At 40.1% G+C, this 19115-nt stretch overlaps 1 protein-coding gene across 20 annotated transcripts in view; it reads left to right on the top strand.

The window, feature by feature from the left end:
• Nucleotides 1-18075, top strand: part of DST (dystonin) — a 497316-nt gene extending 479241 nt beyond the window's left edge. For 14 of the 20 annotated variants that reach the window (XM_022581520.3, XM_089918929.1, XM_089918933.1 and 11 more), the window contains 11 exons: nt 1006-1132; nt 3129-3292; nt 4292-4454; nt 6013-6167; nt 6339-6413; nt 7310-7327; nt 10091-10208; nt 12115-12314; nt 12919-13029; nt 15904-16027; nt 16812-18075. In XM_022581520.3, coding sequence (XP_022437228.3) covers nt 1006-1132; nt 3129-3292; nt 4292-4454; nt 6013-6167; nt 6339-6413; nt 7310-7327; nt 10091-10208; nt 12115-12314; nt 12919-13029; nt 15904-16027; nt 16812-17074 — 1518 coding nt within the window. In that variant the 3' untranslated portion in view covers nt 17075-18075. The remainder of the gene's footprint in view (nt 1-1005; nt 1133-3128; nt 3293-4291; nt 4455-6012; nt 6168-6338; nt 6414-7309; nt 7328-10090; nt 10209-12114; nt 12315-12918; nt 13030-15903; nt 16028-16811) is intronic. The other 6 variants (XM_022581525.3, XM_089918922.1, XM_089918934.1 and 3 more) reach the window with 2 other exon arrangements.
• Nucleotides 18076-19115: the final 1040 nt, after the last annotated feature.

Raw genomic sequence — 19115 nt, 5'->3', positions numbered from 1 at the left:
CTCCTCCACCGAGTTTCCGACGCCACTGCTGCCCTGGAGCTTCTCTCTGGAGAGTCACTTAGTTTTGCTGGTGTCTCCTGCCCTGTGTGACCTTCCCATGATCCTCCCTTTCGGCCCCATCCATGGAGCTGTGCTCGCATCTCAGATGGGCTCCCCCCGTCCCTGTGCTGTGCGGCTGCTTCCCACTATTGCTGTCGTATTTTGATAAAAGTATAAGATATCGATGGCTGTGATGGCCCTGAAGTGTCTCTGTCAACCGAGGCATTAAAGTGATCAGTGTCCTCCAGTGTGACAGACATTCCAGAAATGTGTTTCTTCACTTCTCACTTTTTTCTGCCTTCTCCTTTTCCCATCACTTTTCACCAGTCTCTGCCCTTGCCACAGATTCCAGATACAGGGACACCTGGTCAACCATGATAAAAAGTCCAAGGAGATGAGATAAATGGCAACATAGTCAAACCTTTTAAATGTAAAATTGAACCTGAATGACTTTGACCCTCCTTGGTAGAGCAGATTTATGGATAGGGATATTTTAAATGTATCCACATTTATGTGGATACGCTTTATGTCACTGTATATCAAAGCCATCTTAAGTATTTCAGATATGTAGATGAGATGTGTCGCAGGAAAGCCCTAGAGACACCCCAGCTAACTCGTTCCTTTGTAGACAAATGCTCACTTTAAGATTCTTCAGGGAGAGCTTGGAAGCTTGGTCCTGGGTGGTGCACAGACAGGTTGTGTTCCTCATACAGCTGCTCCCCCTGTGGTCTTCAAATAAAACAAGTTGCTTTTGTAACACTGTAGTTACTTATCACCTATTAACATTTTGTATTCTGTAAATGCTGTATTATGATGGTTAGATTTTTTTTACCCTAGATAAAACATGTGTTATTCTTTTTTCAGAAATCATAGTATGGTCCTTTTATCTTCTCGTTTTTAGTTCATTTTTAAAGATGGTTTTCTCTGATATACTTGTATCTAGTTGACATCATTTCTTTCTTTCAGACCTTCATGGAGGAAATGACCAGAAAACAGCCTGACGTGGACAAAGTCACCAAGACCTACAAGAGGAGAGTGGCAGACCCCTCCTTACATTCCCACATTCCAGTCTTGGATAAGGGGCGAGCAGGAAGTAAGCAGTGGCTAATTTCTTTAACATGAGGATGGTTAAGCAAGGAAGTTAGTTTCCTTTTATTTTTTATTTTTTTCCTTTTATTTTGAGTTATGGTTTGACATTTTGGAGCCATAGGTGATTCTACATGAGCTCTCAATCATAAAAGGTTTTCTTTCTTTCTTTTTTTTTTTTTCATCAATTTATTTATCTTTGGCTGTGTTGGGTCTTTGTTGCTGTGTGCGGGCTTTCTCTAGTTGTGGTGAGCGGGGGCTACTCTTCGTTGCGGTGTGCAGGCTTCTCATTGCAGTGGCCTCTCTTGTTGCGGAGCACGGGCTCTAGGCATACGGGCTTCAGTAGTTGTGGCACACGGGCTCAGTAGTTGTGGCGCATGGGCTTAGTTGTTCCACGGCATGTGGGATCTTCCTGGACCAGGGCTCGAACCCGTGTCCCCTGCATTGGCAGGCGGATTCTTAACCACTGTGCCACCAGGGAAGTCCCATAAAAGGTTTTCTTGAAAGAATATGTGGGCTAAGTATTATAGCAACTTCTTTAAAAATAAAGGAAAGGATAAATCCAGGTCTCTATATGTGTAACTTTATTTGCTCAAAGTGTATCTTTCAGATTAGCCAGAAGAAATCAGGAGTAACTTTCAACAAGAACAGAAGTCATCACCCCCTTTGAATTGACTCATTCTGCTTCTCTTATATAAATAACCTTAAAGTGGAATGGAACAAGAATGACCATGACCTGGATAAAGTTCATGACTTAACTGTTCACTAGTAACCAGCAATCTGATAGATTTTCCTCATGTTCATTTGACTTGAGGCTCTATTTACTGACTTCTCAGGCTGTCTTGACCCAGCGAAGTGACATTAAATACAATAATAGCTAGCTCAGATAAGATTTAGAAGCAGCACAATTTATACCAGGCAGTTTGTATATTTCTGAATGGTGCCTTACTAAAGAAAAGTGGTATTGGATCTGTCATAGTCATGTCTTGCACAAGGAGGCAGGGTAACAAAGTTGTTAGGAACTCTGGACACAGACTGCCTGGCTGTCCCCACCCCTCAGCATCTGGGAAACGCAACCTTGGACACGTTACTTGAACCCCTTCTGAGCCTCAATTTCCTCATCTGTGGAAGGGGAGAATTATAACCTCATTAGACTATGGTGAGGACTTAATGAGCTCGTGTATGAAGTGCTTAGCATACTTCCTGGAATACTGTTAAATGCTCAATAAATATTAGCTATTGATATTTTTATGTAACTCCATGGGAGTTAGGAATTCTGGGCAAATCTCAGCGTGGATGCTAACTTCCTATGAAAGCTTAGGCCAGTGATTTATTTTTCTAGGTCACATTGAACGATTTAGTTAGATGAGGAAACTGCAGTGAGATAATTGCTCTGTGAAGTTATAGAAACTTGTGAATACTAGAAAGAGGGAGGAAACTTTAGGAAGGCAGTAAATTAGGATATGAGACGATGCACAGGAAACACACAATCTCAGTGGAAAATGGACCTGGAAGAAGGCTGGGACCGTAATCACACACTTCCGTACTTGATTGGGAATTTGTCGGGTATCTTGGTCTGACTCTGGCGAGCCGTCCAGTGCCTCCTGCCCTCCTCTCAGCTGGGTTTGCCCAAACTGATTCACATGCACTGCAGTGCCCTGGCAGTAGCAAAGAGGAGGACCGCAGGACGCTTCTTTGTCATTGAAGTGGTGCAGATTTTAGTCTGGAAAATGTTTGAAGCATAAATGTATCGAGAGAACTTTCCAGTATTTCAGGGCTCCCGTCAAGAATATTTCTCTGCTGTCTCTGAACGGTGTGCGACCCTTGTTAAGTAAAACACATTTGACCCTGATATCGTGCATCACCTAAATTAGGGTGTTTCTTCACATCATAGCTAGTAATGAAGTTGATTCAGTCTGAACAAGGAACAGTAAAGGTCAAGCCTTAATGTATTTCAAAACCCTGGAGACTTTGCCATCCTAACTCAAGTTATGTTTGAACAGGAAAACGCTTCCCAGCGTCAAGCTTCTATCCCTCTGGGTCACAGACACAAATAGAAACCAAGAATCCCAGGGTCAACTTACTGGTGAGCAAGTGGCAGCAAGTCTGGCTGCTCGCCTTGGAAAGGAGGAGGAAGCTTAATGACGCCCTGGACAGACTGGAGGAGGTGAGAAAACTCATACATTGGGTACCATATTGTCATCGGCCCTCATTCACCGGAACACATTGCCAAGATCTTGATTTTTTTCAACGTTTCTGATAATAGATAAGAAAACTCTTGATGTCTGAGTGCTTATTTTACTTCTAAAATTAAAGCCACAGGTATGAATGTTTTTATGGGGGGAAAAAACCCTGATATATGGGCCTTGGATTTAGGGAATCAAAGTCAAAAACAGGTATGTTGTAACATAATCAGGAGCTGACTCCTTCGGAAAAGATCTGGCTTGACGTATGTTTGCTGACAGCATCTTCTGGCAACTATAATCATTTATAATGCAGATCATTTATTCATATATACTCTGTGATCTGAAGGGTAGGGTGTCAGATTCTAGAATTGGTAAATTTTTAGAAGATAAGGAGTTAGGAGCGGCTGGTGGCAGAGACGTGAGGGGTAATAAGATAGGTAAAATCGGTCTTGTTCAGCTGGGCCTGCTCCCTGGGGTACAGAGCTCCTGTCACCTTGGGCCACACCACCTTTGTGAGTTTGGCATTATCAGAAATTTTCAGTGTGACTTTTTGAGGAGTTTTGTTTTCTCTATTTGTGAAGAAAAAACAGTGACAGTAACAGAATAAACTTTAGAGAAAAAATGTTCAAGTCCCCTTTGCAAGATGATACCTTTCCTGGAGGGAATGATCTGTGTGTTATCTAGAGGATTATTAAAAACGTTATTCATATTGTATAAGATAATAATTTTTATCATCAAGAGGATCGTTAAAAATAACATTATTCATATTGTATAATTTTGGTTATCTAGAGGATCATTAAAAACGTCATTCATATTGTATAAGATATAACTTTGGTTATCTAGTGGATCATTATAAACATTATTCATATTATATAATTTTTGTCATCTAGAGGATCATTCAAAATAACGTTATTCATATTGTGTAAGATATAATTTGAGCACAGCAGTAACTCAGGCAAAATGCCTTTTGCCCTCTTCAGCTAAGGGAATTTGCCAACTTTGATTTCGATGTCTGGCGCAAAAAGTACATGCGATGGATGAATCACAAGAAATCTCGAGTGATGGACTTCTTCAGGAGGATCGATAAAGACCAGGATGGGAAAATAACCCGACAGGAATTTATTGACGGGATTCTTTCCTCAAGTAAGTCCCAAGAGAGGTGGCCATAACAGATGTAATTTTTAAAGAAAATAAGCACAGTTTAAAATTATGGAGCCAGTAAACCTGTGTTACTAATAAAACATCACCTTTAAACTTGGCTGTGAAGTCATTGCCCTCAAAAAAAGAAAAATTAAAAAAAACTGTCCTTAGTTAAAATTTATGGCTTTGAAGTCAGGCACACTTACTAATTGTGTCACCACAGATAAACTCCTTTTCTCCACTGGAGCTGTGTTCCTATGTAGTGTAATCAGGTTAATAATACTTAATTCTTAGATTGTGTTGCCCGGCATAAAATGGGAAATCAATAAATGCAAGTCAGTCTCTTTCTTTTTCATTTTAGTTCACATTCTGATCTAATATTGTCATTAGTAGGAAATTAGAAGGCTATAAAACTTCTTAAGGTATGTGCCCCCTTCTTGTTTGGTAGATTTTTTTTTTTTTTTTTTTTTTTTTTTTTTTGCGGTACGTGGGCCTCTCACTGTTGTGGCCTCTCCTGTTGCGGAGCACAGGCTCCGAACGCGCAGGCTCAGCGGCCATGGCTCACGGGCCTAGCCGCTCCACGACATGTGGGATCTTCCCGGACCGGGGCACGAACCCGTGTCCCATGTATCGGCAGGCGGACTCTCAACCACTGCGCCACCAGGGAAGCCCTGATAGATTATTTTGATCACATGTATGTGATTTCTCTGGCAGATGTTACTAGAAGCACTCTTAAAGTAAATTTCATGTAAATTATTCCTTAAGTGGTACTTGAACCATATGAAATTTGCTAATATTAAACAGTTTTTAGCCTAGAAAAACAGCCATTTCGTAAGAGTCATCCTAATAGTAGTTAAAGGTAAATTTAGGCCACATATGTAGTGGTTGTGCTTGTGTGATGTAAATCAGGTTTTTGTTTTTGTTTATTTTAAGGATTGTAATATACTTGATCATCCTAATCATTTAACTGGCCACACTACAATTAAAATGTGTGATCGAGAATGTCTTACGGCAGAATTAACAAGTTAATGCTATTTACTTTTTCTTTAAGACGTAAATCTTTTTGTAAAATGTTATTGTAAGTAGCAGCTCTTACCAACTTTCATTGCGACCAGAGTATGACATATACTGAGAATATCTTAATTATCACTCATACGTGGAATCTAAACCAAAAGTGAAACTCACAGAGATAGTAGAAAAATAATTGCCAGGGGCTGGGAAGTGGAGGAGATAGGGAGAGGTTGGTATAAGGGTACAGATTTTCAGCAATAAAATGAATAAGGTCTGAGTAGCTACTGTACAACATGGTGACTGTGGTTGATAACACCATATTGTATAATTGGAATTAGCTGAGAGAGTAAAATTCATTCTCACTCAAAAAAAACCAAAGAGTAAAAGATAAATATGTGAGGTGATGGATGTGTTAATTAACTAGATGGGGGGAATCCCTCTACAATGTGTGCGTGTATCAAATTATTATGGTTACAGTTTAAATATCTTACAGTTTTATTTGTCAGTTATTCCTCAGTAGCACTACTTACCATTGTTTTGAAAATGTTAGAGTTCCCTACCAGTCGTCTGGAGATGAGTGCAGTTGCAGACATCTTTGACAGAGACGGCGATGGATACATCGACTACTATGAATTTGTAGCTGCCCTTCACCCAAATAAAGATGCATACAAACCTATCACTGATGCTGACAAAATTGAAGATGAGGTACTCATTACCTTTCCACCGGGTAGAACAAGCACTGTGTGTTCTGCCCAGATACCGTGTACAATTCATGCAGTTGTTTTATTTCCATGTTTACTTGTTGCGTACAGGTTTTAAGGATGCCACGATGTAATATTAATGTGAAAGTGACTGTTTTATCATTGCTTCTGGCAGGTGACAAGGCAGGTAGCTAAGTGCAAATGTGCGAAACGATTCCAAGTTGAACAGATTGGAGATAACAAATACAGGGTAAGTTTTCAAAATAGCTGTGTAGTTCTTTCAAAGGATAAAAATTAAAAACTTTGTCTGCATTGTTTCCCAGGAATGCCAGTTATCTATTTTTACCTTCTATCAAATATAATGGTATATGAAATTCCATCTTTCGTCATTTTTAATGATATAAAGATAGCTTGCATTTTGTATATTAGGACATATCTCTGACATGTATGATACATCCATTCAAGGAGAAAAATATTCACAGAAAAATACATCTCATATATTTAGGTTGCTTCGAATTACTTTATATTTTATTGTGATTAGAGGTAAGTTGTCATATTTTCAGTAACAAAGCTTTTCCAAGCCAGGAAATGAAGTTAAAATGTTTACTTATTTCTGTAAATGTGAAAAAGAGGTAGTGTTTTCCACTGATGCAGAAATTTAAAAAAATTTACATCTCAGTAACTCAGTTCACCTTCTTTAGAACAATTACTTGAAGACCCTTGTGACTTTGTCACTCTTTCTCTATCTTTTTTCTCTTTTTTTGGAACATCTCTTATTTGTAGTAGCTAGATAGGAAATGTGCAGAGTTTCCCTCCTACAGTATGTTACTTATAAATGAAACATTATTCATTTTGCTTTTATATTTCCACATTGAAAAATATTCATCTACATAGTTGAATTTTTAACTTAAATTCGAAACCCAAAGACTTTCACAAAAATTTGCAAAGAAAAGTTTCTGATTATTTGGTTTGAAGTTGAGAAAAATGGGTACCTGCACATCTCTAAACTAGATACTATATCCAGAAACCCAAAGTGTGAGCATGTGTGTGTGTACATGTGTGTGTGTGTGTGTGTGTGTTCTAGTCATATAGAAAGTTTCCTGTTGAACTAATTATGTCTTTCTTCCATTTTTCATTTTTTATCAGTTCTTCCTGGGAAATCAGGTATAAACCAGTGGAATGTATTCTCAAGTTCCCAATAATTTTTTTTAACTTTAATTCATAGTCATTAAAGCTTGCCCTGGCCAATCTTTCCCATGCTGTCCCCCTAGCTACTACATTGTTGGTTGGCGTGGTGTTTCTGTATACGCTATAAGTGTCCTTGATCCAGGACTCTTTTTTGCCTTGTGTCTCAAATGAGGAGATTACCTTTAAGCAAACCAGATAATCAACTGTAGCTGGGCTGGGTACAGTGTTACAAATGCAATTTTCAGTTCCTGTCTTTAATAATACTATTCTCATCTATTGTATACAAGTATTCATTGCAACACAAAGTTGATTGTCCACACATCTCTGTGTGGCCTCGTTGGTGTTTGGCCGTTGAAGCTGTATGCCCTGGTATAAGGTAGCTAGCGAAGGGCCAGCATCCAGCCAGTGACCTGGGAAAACAGCACAGGGGAGAGGTCACCATGGCACTTGGCCACGGTGATGTGATCTCTCCAAAGCAGCTGTTGTCCCTGTGCCCTAATTCATTGATTTAGGGCTTTGCATCCTGAGTAGAAACTTTAACTCTGGAGGTTTTAAATGATGTCATTCCTTTTGAGGAAATGTTTCTCTTATAACTTACACAAAATCTTAGTCATACTTTATGTCATTTTGACCTCACATTTAAGTCAGGATAAATTGTCCAGGGCACTGCATCATGATCAGAATTTTAGAACTGAAGACAAGAGAAATCAGATTTTGATTTAAACAAGGAGAGTTTTTTACTCTGTGCTTTTGGAAAGAACCATGCTATTTATAGTACCTGACCATATCCTATTAGCTATTATTCTGCCCCTCAGTTTCTAAGCCATATTACATCTTAAGTTTCAAATTACCTATTCTCCCCATTTATTGCAAGCAAATAATTTTTTCAAGTAAAAATTTTCAGTTATTTTGAATAGATGTTTTGAAAACTTCCATTAGTTTCCATAAAAAGTTACTTTTCCGTTCTTGTTATTTTCTGAGTTAGTAATTGGGATAGCATCTTTTGTTTATGGAAAGGATGATATATTTCAAAAGGTTTAATTCACAGCACAAAGAACAACATTAGCGGCCTTTTTTTTTTTTTTTGGTCTCACAGTTTAGCTGTTGAGAAAATTACGGAAATTCTAAAGACAATGGTAGTTGTCAGAGAATGCCTTCTCAAAATAAAATTTAAAGTCATTCATGTTTATTATATTGGAAATAATTGAAATATCTCTATAAAATATTTTTATATTCTTTATATGATGATATAAATAAATAAATATTTATATCCTTAAAACTTGTTTTGAACATAGTCTTGGAACAAAAACGTATCGTCTAATTATCTGGTTCCTTAAGGGTAATTTTCTTTAAATCCCCTCCTTTCCCTTTGCTTATTAGCAGCACCAAATTTTTTCTAACAAAATAAATATGCATTTTTATTTTTAAATTTTAATTTACATTTCTAGAGCAGGTACAACTACAGGAAAGTTGAAGTCTCAAGGCTTAAAAACCATTTTAGAAAAAGTGATGTGAAAAGGTTTGATGTAAACGCCTGAGTCCCACTGGTGCATTTTACATGCTTTCCAGGTCCTTTCTGAGTTTCAGGATCTGGAATGGTCGGCTTTGTCCTAGTGTTCTCTTCCTGAAACTCAGTGTTAAAATTTATGAAAAGCAGCAGATTGTTTCTACTTCACGTTTTCTGTTTATCCATCATGAGCCCAGACAAGTAGTCACAATTGTATGTTACCTGCCTTAAAAAGAAGCTATTTATGTCTACTTGACTGTTCATTTTGCTATGGTATCCGCCGGGTTGGCAACCATGAAATTCAGTCTGGTGGTTTTTATAAGTTGGACACGAGCTCATTAGAAATGATTTAAAAGTATAAAATCATTTCTCATGGGCTTTCGTAATAAATAAACCTTATGATCAGAAACTACCTGTAGTCTAGACGTTTATTCAAGACCTGCAGAATCTGTAGTGTATATGATTGGAGATCCACTGAAAGGGCAAGAAAAAGACAAGTGCTTCTCAGTGTCAGCAGTTTTGGTATATAGCGCTTTAAAGAAAAGCCTTTTAGATTTGAAAGCTGTATCATTCCTAATGTGTCAGTGACTGTTCTAATATTACAGTAATCTAAAAATGGCACATGAATCCAGCCTTTAACAAATTAGCCTACCAGATCATTAGTGATGCAGAAGTTTTATTTAACCGTGAAATTTTTATTAGTCATGATCATTTACTACTTTATCTCTCTAAGTCAGAACTGTTTAGAGAAAACAGAATGAGTTTATAAAGATTTCTCCCACGGATTTCAGTGGAAAACAGTTTCAGGTGTAAGAGGAAGTTTTCATGAAGAAGAATCAGAGTTTATTAAATTTTCTTTAGAATCATCTTACCTCCTGGAAGCCCTGGGCAAGTGGGCCAGTGCTTATTTTCATGGCTGTGTTTAATCTCTAGAAACATTCTCCATTACTGCTTTACTAATGTTGTTTCCGTCATAAGAGAGAAAAGTCATTTTTAGACGAAAGCTTCAATATTACTGTGATAACCTTTGTTATCTTTTTCCACACTATTTCCTTTGGGCTAAATCAGCATGCAGCCGTCTAACGCAGATCATGATAAACCCCTTTCTCTGAGATTTTACTAATCGCTGCGAACTAAACAAGAAGTTAGAGTTGGTTGCTTACGCAGATCGCACCTCATCCTTTGAGATTTCCTCTTGACAATTAGAGGGTCTTCTTTCTTCCTCTTCCCAGTTTGGAGACTCCCAGCAACTCCGGCTTGTCCGAATCCTGCGAAGTACTGTGATGGTTCGTGTTGGAGGTGGATGGATGGCCCTGGATGAGTTCTTAGTGAAAAATGATCCTTGCAGGGGTAAGGAGATACTTATGTCAAGATAATAACACCACGAAAGTATATCGATCTTGTATTATTTTTCCAGCATCAAAAACACAGTGGGGCTAATTTTGGTCATTTATTACAGTAAGGAATGTTTCACATTGGTCTGTCAGCCTGAAGTTCCCAAAGAACTTGTGGCAATTGTGTAAACCGTGTTCCTCTCATAGTTTTTTTTTACTTCTCCTGGATAACTAGGAGACTGGGAGGCAGGAAACACTAGAATAGATTTTCCTTTATGAGGCGTTCCCATCTGCAAGTTTCAAAATGAGCAATTCTACCAACCAGGGGAAGGATTTCCTCTGTCGTTAAGTAGCAAAGTAAGGGGAAAGAAAATTGAGCGACGAAGATTGAAGATACCGTACAGTAAAAGTTTAAAAGCGGAAGTTTTTGTGAAATTATGGGGAGGCGAGGAAAGCAGTATTGAAAATTTTTTTTAAATAATGAACTGCTAATTTGACTCTGAATTTTGAAGTTACAGATTAGAGCCTTACCAATAGCCTTACACTAATATACCATAGCTCTCAGGTATCTGGGAGTGCGTTCCCAGCAGCCAGTCAGCAGGCCTTCCTTCTATATTTTGGAAATAATGCAGCTGAAGGTAATGCAGCTCCATTTACGAAACAAAGAATTGAGAATGCAGAGTGTTCTGTGGGGTAGCCTAGGAAAGTTAGCTCAATTGGGGTGAAGTCTTCCAAATACATTTTTCATCCTGAGTCAGACCTTTGAGTGTTTCCCTTCGCAGGGCCACTTTTCTCCTAAATTGTGCGCTAAAGGCCCGATCTGAGCAACCCTTGCATAATCAACTACTGTACTTTGTTTCTTCTCCTGCTAACAGTTTTCTTGAATGTGATTGGTATCCTGTGTCATTTCTTCTAGTTCATCATCATGGGAGTAAAATGTTACGTTCGGAATCAAACTCTTCAATTACTACTACTCAGCCTACTATAGGTTGGCGACCCCTCTCTTTGCCTCTCCCCTCTGACCTCTCCTCTTTCCTACTTTGACATTCTTGCTTTAATCGTTTTGTTTTAAAATAACATGCTTCATCCATCGCGTATGGCTTAACTCACATCCAGCTGAGCTGGTGCTTCCAAATTGAAATTCTGGACTTTCAACATGCTTCGGGTGTTGCAAATGTAGGGGTTGTGTAAGTGATCAAACACAGGCTAACACCCTGCACACGGGGTTCTGGCGGTGCCTTCTCCGAGTGCACGTGTGTTGGTGTGAGTGTTGCATCACAGATGACCTCACGGATCCTGGGGTCTGCTATTTGTTATTTTGCATGCTGTAAAACCAAGTTTTTAAGGCATAAAATAAAAATACCAGCCGCCTCATTGAAAGTGCAAAACCTGAAAGTTTCTGTGTCGTCGTCATGATTAACAACCCATCTCTCATTCTGTGTAATTGTCCAATTAATCCCGATGGTGAAAAACTGGCAATTTCCTGACCTCAGTAGTACACGCAAAAGACACAGTCCCCTCCTCCCTGGCTTGTCCCCTCAGGGTGGGGATGGCATAGTGAAACCCTGCAGGCATCAGTAGTGGGTGGATTAACAATATTTGAGCATGAGCTTGTCATTTTCATGCTGACTCTCTCTTTAATAGTGGTTACTCTTGGCTGGTGTCTAGTGTTAGAATAAACACACTTTTATTTTTTTCTTTCCCCAACTGGCCTGTATCCGAAAGGAATGCATTGTAAAGGAATGCATTTGACTTTTTGTGATGCTGAGTTGGAGTTGGCATGGCAAAAAGATGTTCTTGCAATCCTCCACGTGGTCTGTGGCGCCAGATGGCAGTTTTCCCCTCCCCCCCGCACTCGACTGAGCCCCTCTTTTTTTTTTTCCTTTCTTTCGTTTGTGTGCCTTGTGTGTTCCGTCATCCAGCTAAAGGAAGGACGAACATGGAGCTAAGGGAGAAGTTCATCTTGGCGGATGGAGCCAGTCAGGGAATGGCTGCTTTCCGGCCCCGGGGCCGGAGATCGAGGCCCTCATCCCGGGGAGCCTCGCCCAACCGCTCCACATCCGTGTCCAGCCAGGCTGGCCAGGCAGCCTCCCCGCAGGTCCCTGCCACCAGCACACCCAAGGTAGGACTCATTTCCTCTTCCTCTGCGCTCACTGTCTAGAGTATGCTTTTGAATGTTTGGGGGGGTCCCTAGAATTTGTAGGACCAGCTTTCTCCAAATGTGTCCCTTCTCACAATATGGAAGATGAAGAATTAAAAATGTGTGTGTGTGTGTGTGTGTGTGTGCGTGCGTGTGCGTGTGTGCGCGTGCGCTTTTGCCCTGTGGCCCATATAAAGACGATCTATTTAGGGGTTTTGGTTACCTTTCAGATTGTTTTTTCTTTTTAAAGCTTCATTCATGTTTTTGGTGTGTATGATTTGCCATCAGACCTTTTCTATTTGTTTTTGTTTTTTTATTTTTAAGTTTTGAATTTTATTTTATTTATTTTTTATACAGCAGGTTCTTATTAGTTATCTATTTTATACATATTAGTGTATACATGTCAATCCCAATCTCCCCATTCATCCCACCACCACCCCTGCCGCTTTCCCCCCTTGGTGTCCATCTATTTGTTTTTAATGATGATCATTCTTACTGTGAAATGAATGGCTGTGAATCTCTCTTTCCGTGGCTTTGTTTTTTTATCTGCCGTCCTTTACGTTTGATTTGCCATTGTTCCATACAGATTCTCCATCCTTTAACACGCAATTATGGTAAACCCTGGTTGACAAACAGCAAGGTGTCAACTCCTTGTAAACCAGCTGAGTGCTCAGACTTCCCCATGTCATCTCCAGAGGTATTGTAAGGCCCCAGATTCCAGCCTAACAGCCGCCTTTAACTGAAATGATCACCTACTAACACTGCTTCACCTCACCCTTAATAAATGTACTTTTGATAATACGTCGTCTTTTTACAGACTTCTATATGATAAGTCTCAACCCTAGGAATGTGAGAGTAAGGGGTGAACACAAAAGACAGTTTATAGCTCCTCGAAGGGCGTCAACCTAACCTAGTCACCTCTGCAGGCTCTCAGCCTTTTTTGTTTTTCTGTTCTCTTTCTCATACTTAATTTTGCTTTTCTCCCCTGGGGGAGTGACATACAGGAGATTATACCCAGACCTAAGTCAGGTTTCTTTTCAAGCTGATGGTATGCTTTTGCTTCTAGACATAATTTGGGCAAGAAATGCTGTAACCCTTTTTAGGTGAGAGTGAGAGGCAGTATCATTTGCAAGAGAATCACTTAAATTAAAAGAATGTGGACTGAGTGTTCTCTCTGGGCAAGGCCCTTCTGACTGTCTGGTATGTCTATTTCTGCCCAAGAACACTGGGTGGATGAGACCCAAGCCTTTTAGTTACCAGCGCAAGGGGCTGGGGGCTCGGATAGGCAAAAAGTTATCTGTCATTCTCAAAAGGTATGTATCTTTATTAGACTTAATGATTTTTTTCAGGACCCTCTCACTTTTTTAAATGACATGCTATATGGGGATAAGATATTTAGGTGATATAAAATTTGCTGAGATTAACTTATATATCAGATCATTTATATTCAATTGGAAGTCAACCATACGTCTTTTAAAGAAAGTTCTCTGTAAAATGATAAACATAGGCACCAAATAAATCACATACTTGATTAGAATCACCACAAGGAAGGGAGAAAAATCCGTAAAGAACTGTTATTGAAACCAAGGAGGTATTTCATATTAAAGGCAAGGACTCCTGGATAAAACTAATTTAGTACCTCTCAAAAGCCTTTTAAGCTTTTCAAAACTCTTACCTGTTATGTAACCCTCACACTCATAATGAGAGGTAGGCAGAGAAAATGTCATTGCCCTCCTGACTCAGATTGAAATGATGGAAATGGAAATTGCGGATGGTGGTATAGAGTTGGGGCAGAAGCCCATTCCTCAACTCTTCCTCATCCCCCAGCCCCTCATTTCTCCCCCTTCCCTCAAGTGAGTGATGTTAGTATCATATGTTACGTCTGAGGCGTCTGTCACTTCTGATGGATCTCTTGTAGCCAAAACTGAGAGCAGTTGAAGGAACCTAAAGTGACATGTTTGCTTTAAATATTTAGGGCTGTGCTACTCTGTTAGTTCAAATTTTTGAAAAGTGGAACCCCCCCCCAAATTTAAGTCTATTATTTTGGCTAATACAAAGCTAGGTTTCATTTCAAATAGGCTCATGAGGCAAAACAACAGTATCCTTCTATGGAAGGGCCTTTAAGAGCACGGGGTAGGTTTGTGACTATAAAATCAGAATATCAAGGCATCTGAAAAGAATGCTCTTGGTCCTTCACGGTAATGAACTGTCATCTTGAGTGATATATTTCATCACCTGTGAGTCCTCACTGTCTCCTGGGTTGTTGAGATTCTGAGTTAGGAATTTAACTGGAGCAGAGCTGTCAGAGTTTGGGCAATTTACTGCCCTCTTCAGGCCCTCCTCTTTCACAATTGTGAAAAAGTGAGTAGGTAATTGTGAGGATTAATTGTGGTTAGACTAGTGAGAGTATTTTCAATGCTTAAGCATCTTTTTTTTTTTTTTGGCCGCGCTGAGTAGCATGCAGGATCTTAGTTCCCCCACCAGGGATCGAACCCCTGCCCCCTACCATGGGAGTGCAGACTCTTAACCACTGGACCACCAGGGAAGTCCCAAGTATTATATGTATACGAATTCTATATTTAAATGTATGTAGAGAATACATATGTAAATGAATTATGAATATCATTAATATTAATAAATTGCAACCCTGATATATCTAAAGGTCTTACATATGCTTATTAAACATTTAAAACTATTTAATAAAGGAAAATTAATTTTTCAAAAAGCATATGTAATTGTTTAGATCTGTTTCCTCCAAACAGCTCCCTGACTGTGAGTTCATTGAGGAATATGATGTCTTTATACTTCCCAGATTTGTTTTCGTTTTTTGGTTTTTTTTAACTTTGGGAGAATTTCCAAAATGTTGTAGTGATCCAGAAAACGTGAATGATTTTAGATTTAGAATAAAATGTCATAGTTGTGATTACTTTAGACATTCTCTGCAAACTCTTGTAAGAATTTTAAGAAAATCATCCCCAAACATTGCCTAGGTATCTTGTAAGGACCGTAGACAGTGATGGAGCCAAGAGAGGAAGTGACATCTTACCAAGTTACAGCATGTCGCTTTTTTCTCTTTTTGGCAGTTATGTTTGTTTAAATGGTGGCTGTCTAGGCATTCCTTATTTTCTTCCTGTTCAATTTCTGTTTATTTATTTCTGTCTAGTTCCCTAAAAACCTTGCAGGCAGCAGAGAGTCCAAGCACGATTTTTTAGAGGCCAGTCTTCTCTCGGGACCATGCAGCCACCACCATCTTTTCGGCTCTACTCTCTCAACTCTGTGATAATTCACTGACAATCTGAAAGATACTAACATACTCAGAGTTTGTCTATGTTTCCTCGGGGAATCTCCACTTTTGTGTTTTCTCTCCAACATGAATTCATTTTCTTTAGAGGGGTCCCTCTGAATTTAGGGAGAGAATAAGAAATTAGTGGAGAAAAGCAAGTGAGAACCCCATGCCTCCTCACCTCCTGAGTGTCTAGTGGAGGGTTCCTACCCATCTGTGAAGTGGTGTCAGTGGAGAATCACGGGACAGGAGCAATATCTGAAATGTCTTTTCCCTGATTCGACACAGGGAACGCCAATACAGGGAAGCAAGCTTCGACTTCCGGGATATTTATCAGGGAAAGGCTTCCACTCCGGGGAAGACAGTGGCTTGATCACCACCGCAGCTTCCCGAGTGCGGACACAGTTTGCTGGTGAGTCTGCTGCGTTCTTTCTCTCGTGGCTTTGCAGTGTGATCTGAATATGAAAATCCCATTTCTTCCTAATCGGGGAAGACAAATCAATGCTGCTGTATTCTTCTGAAATGACAAGTGGTCCCAGTCCTCCATCAAAGGTAGGGGATCAGTGAGCCATGGGCATAAGGGACTCAAACATCCCTTTTGGAAAGTACCAGAGAAAGATGAGACAGTGACTGTGGAATTGAAGAAAAACTGTGGCAGGATCTACCCCTTCCGACCGAAAGTCTGGCCTCCTCTGCGGCTTGGAAATTGCACTGGGTTCTGTTTGGGGTGGTTGGAAAAACCCAATTGCACTGGCCCAGACCCCGGGGATCCTAAGCACAGCAAGCCTGAAGCTTCTTTAAACTTTCAAGTCTTTTGTCTTCAATTCCTTTGTGCTTCGAATTACTTATCCTAGGCAAAACTTGTGCTGTGCGTTTGTACTGCACACGTCCCTGGGTTATACCTGCCAAACTTTGGAAAACACAATCTCAAGTGATATATCTATTCCTTATGTCTGTGTGTGGTAAATGGAATTCCATTGGGGTAGCCCCCAACCTGCTTTTTGTTTGTAAATTGAGCTTTTTGTATATTTCATCTACTTAGAGTGGGAGCAAGGCCATGAAATCAACATGTATTTCTTGAGAGCCTACTGGGTGTCCAGAAAACTGACTGAGATTAAACGTGGCACTGAGTTTCAAGAATCGGTGGCAGCTGGATGCAGTAGGAAGGGTGACCCATCTCTGCCCTCTCTCCTCAGATCCCAAGAAGACCCACAGCCGACCAGGAAGCCGAGCTGGCAGCAAAGCTGGTAGCCGGGCCAGCAGCCGCCGAGGCAGCGATGCATCAGACTTTGACATCTCGGAAATCCAGTCCGTGTGCTCCGACGTGGAGACTGTCCCCCAGACACACAGGCCTACGCCCCGAGCAGATTCTCGGCCGTCCGCAGCCAAGCCTTCCAAAATCCCCACACCCCAGAGGAAATCACCTGCCAGCAAATTGGACAAGTCCTCCAAGAGATAGTGCAGTTGGTTCTACCACTGTCCTTCCTAAAGCCTTTACTATTTAAGTCTGAAAGATGTAACATATGATGTAGAGACTATTGTGAAATAATGCAAGAGGTGAGTTTAAAGTTCTGCAGATGGCCTTATTTGTGTATTTGTCTTTTTCTTTTATCTGTATAATTTGGGTCAGATAGTCTGGGGTTTTAGTCACATCCTCCACGAGGGGGGAGAGAGTTTGATAGGCACTAACGTTTCTGCACTGAGCGTGTGGAGCACACCTGAGATCACTATACCTGCAGGTAAGTCCACGACTTCCCGACAGCCAGCCCTCCACTGGGAGCTAACATGAAGGATACCTCAGGACACCTTCTTGCTTCTCTGGAAACTCTGAAAAGCCAAAAGACACCCACAGCGATCTATTCCAAGATGATCTAAGTGTAAACTGCAAGATGGGGGGCAAAAAGACAAACACACCCGCCGCAGTTCTTAACCTTGTACCTGACGGAGAACTCACAGAAAGTTCCTTTCTGCACCTACCCATGCTCTGAGATTCCCAGACTCTTGCGCGTTTCTGTGCCATGGCTTCACCTGAGGCCAGAGGCGTCCTGGACGTGAGCCCTCTTGTCCTGTAAGAATATCATCATAAAGTGCATTCATGTAAATGTGAGGTTTTCTTTTGCTTGAGTGGACAGTAGCACCTGTACCATTGAACTCATTTTGTATCAAAGCAAGTTTGCTTGCAGAAAAGCTATGAAATAAAACATGTCCCTTAACTACATTGCTATGGAATTAATTTTTTTCCCCAGGGAAAAAAGTCAGTGTATTTTTTTATGAGCAAATATCCATTTGGAGTGACCAAACGAGACTTAAAAATGGGTTTATTTTGATTTTCTCATCTGAAGTAATCATGTTCTGGTATTATATCTATATTTAATAAATATAAACCTTTTAATTTATTATGTATACTCACATACTATAGGAAGATATTAGTATGCATTTAATAAAACATATTCACTTGAACATATGGCATACCTGATTATTTAAAGTGAACTTTTTCTGTTTGCTCTAAATAAAGCTTATATGGACGATCTCTCTTCACTAACAACAGTGTGACAGGCTAAGTTGGGGGGACAAAAAACACAGGGATATAATACATAAGAAATGATAAAATAACATTAACCATTCTATAAATATTTTTAATATGTACCAACCATGTGCCAGCCTCTGTTGGTGACACTGAGGCGCTCTTATATTCAAGGGGGAAAAGCTAATAAATAAATCACTAAAAAACATGAACTGAAACCAGGGGATGTATGACAGGGTAATGTAGTTACATTCCCTCCTGTGTACATTTAAAAATCAAATGATAAAATTTTCTTAAATATAAAAATGGCATCAAATATAATTAGAAGAATGGCAGATGGTTCCTTTGGGTATGACCGGTCACAGTTCTCCCTGTGACTTTGTAAATTCATTTCAGCACACGGCATTGGTGGCATTTGGGTTCAGGAGTTAGTTAAGATAGTCTTGTGTTTTCCCTGCGTGGTCTTTTTCATGGAGGCCAGCGTTGAATTGAAGGGCCTGGAGTCTCCGGAGACAAATTAGGTGCTGCTTTTAAGTGACTCCTTTCTCAAAGCATGGGTCTCAAGTGCATGCCCTTGATGGGAAGGGTGATTCTAACCTACGGGACCACTTACTGTAATTCATGCATTTGATTGTAAACACCTCATCTGAGAAGGCAGTTGAAATTGCTGTTACTCGTTTGGTGCTTTGCATAGGATCACATTTCCACTTCAAAGACAAATTTAAGGGAATAATTTTATCTGGGCTCATTTGAATGCTGCCCCTGATAAAGAGCTAGGGAATTTGCGGTGAAAGATACTTCCAGAGTCCTAAGGAACTGCTTCCAGCTGCCAGCAATTGCCCTCCTGGGGAGCTTTTCACACTTTGATGCCTGATATTTGTTTCCTCTTGAATGTTTGTTTCCCAGAGCCTCAGGCTGACTTCTGAGGTCCTCCTGGAAGTTTCCCTCCTCTTCACTACACAGTTCCTTCTCTTTT

This window comes from Delphinapterus leucas, chromosome 10 (assembly GCF_059928025.1).
Source record: "Delphinapterus leucas isolate spDelLeu-1000000601 "Yukka" chromosome 10, BTC_Dleu_Yukka2, whole genome shotgun sequence".
Lineage (NCBI taxonomy): Eukaryota > Metazoa > Chordata > Mammalia > Artiodactyla > Monodontidae > Delphinapterus > Delphinapterus leucas.
Note: the sequence above shows the minus strand (reverse complement) of the source record. Positions and strands in the feature narration are given on the sequence as shown.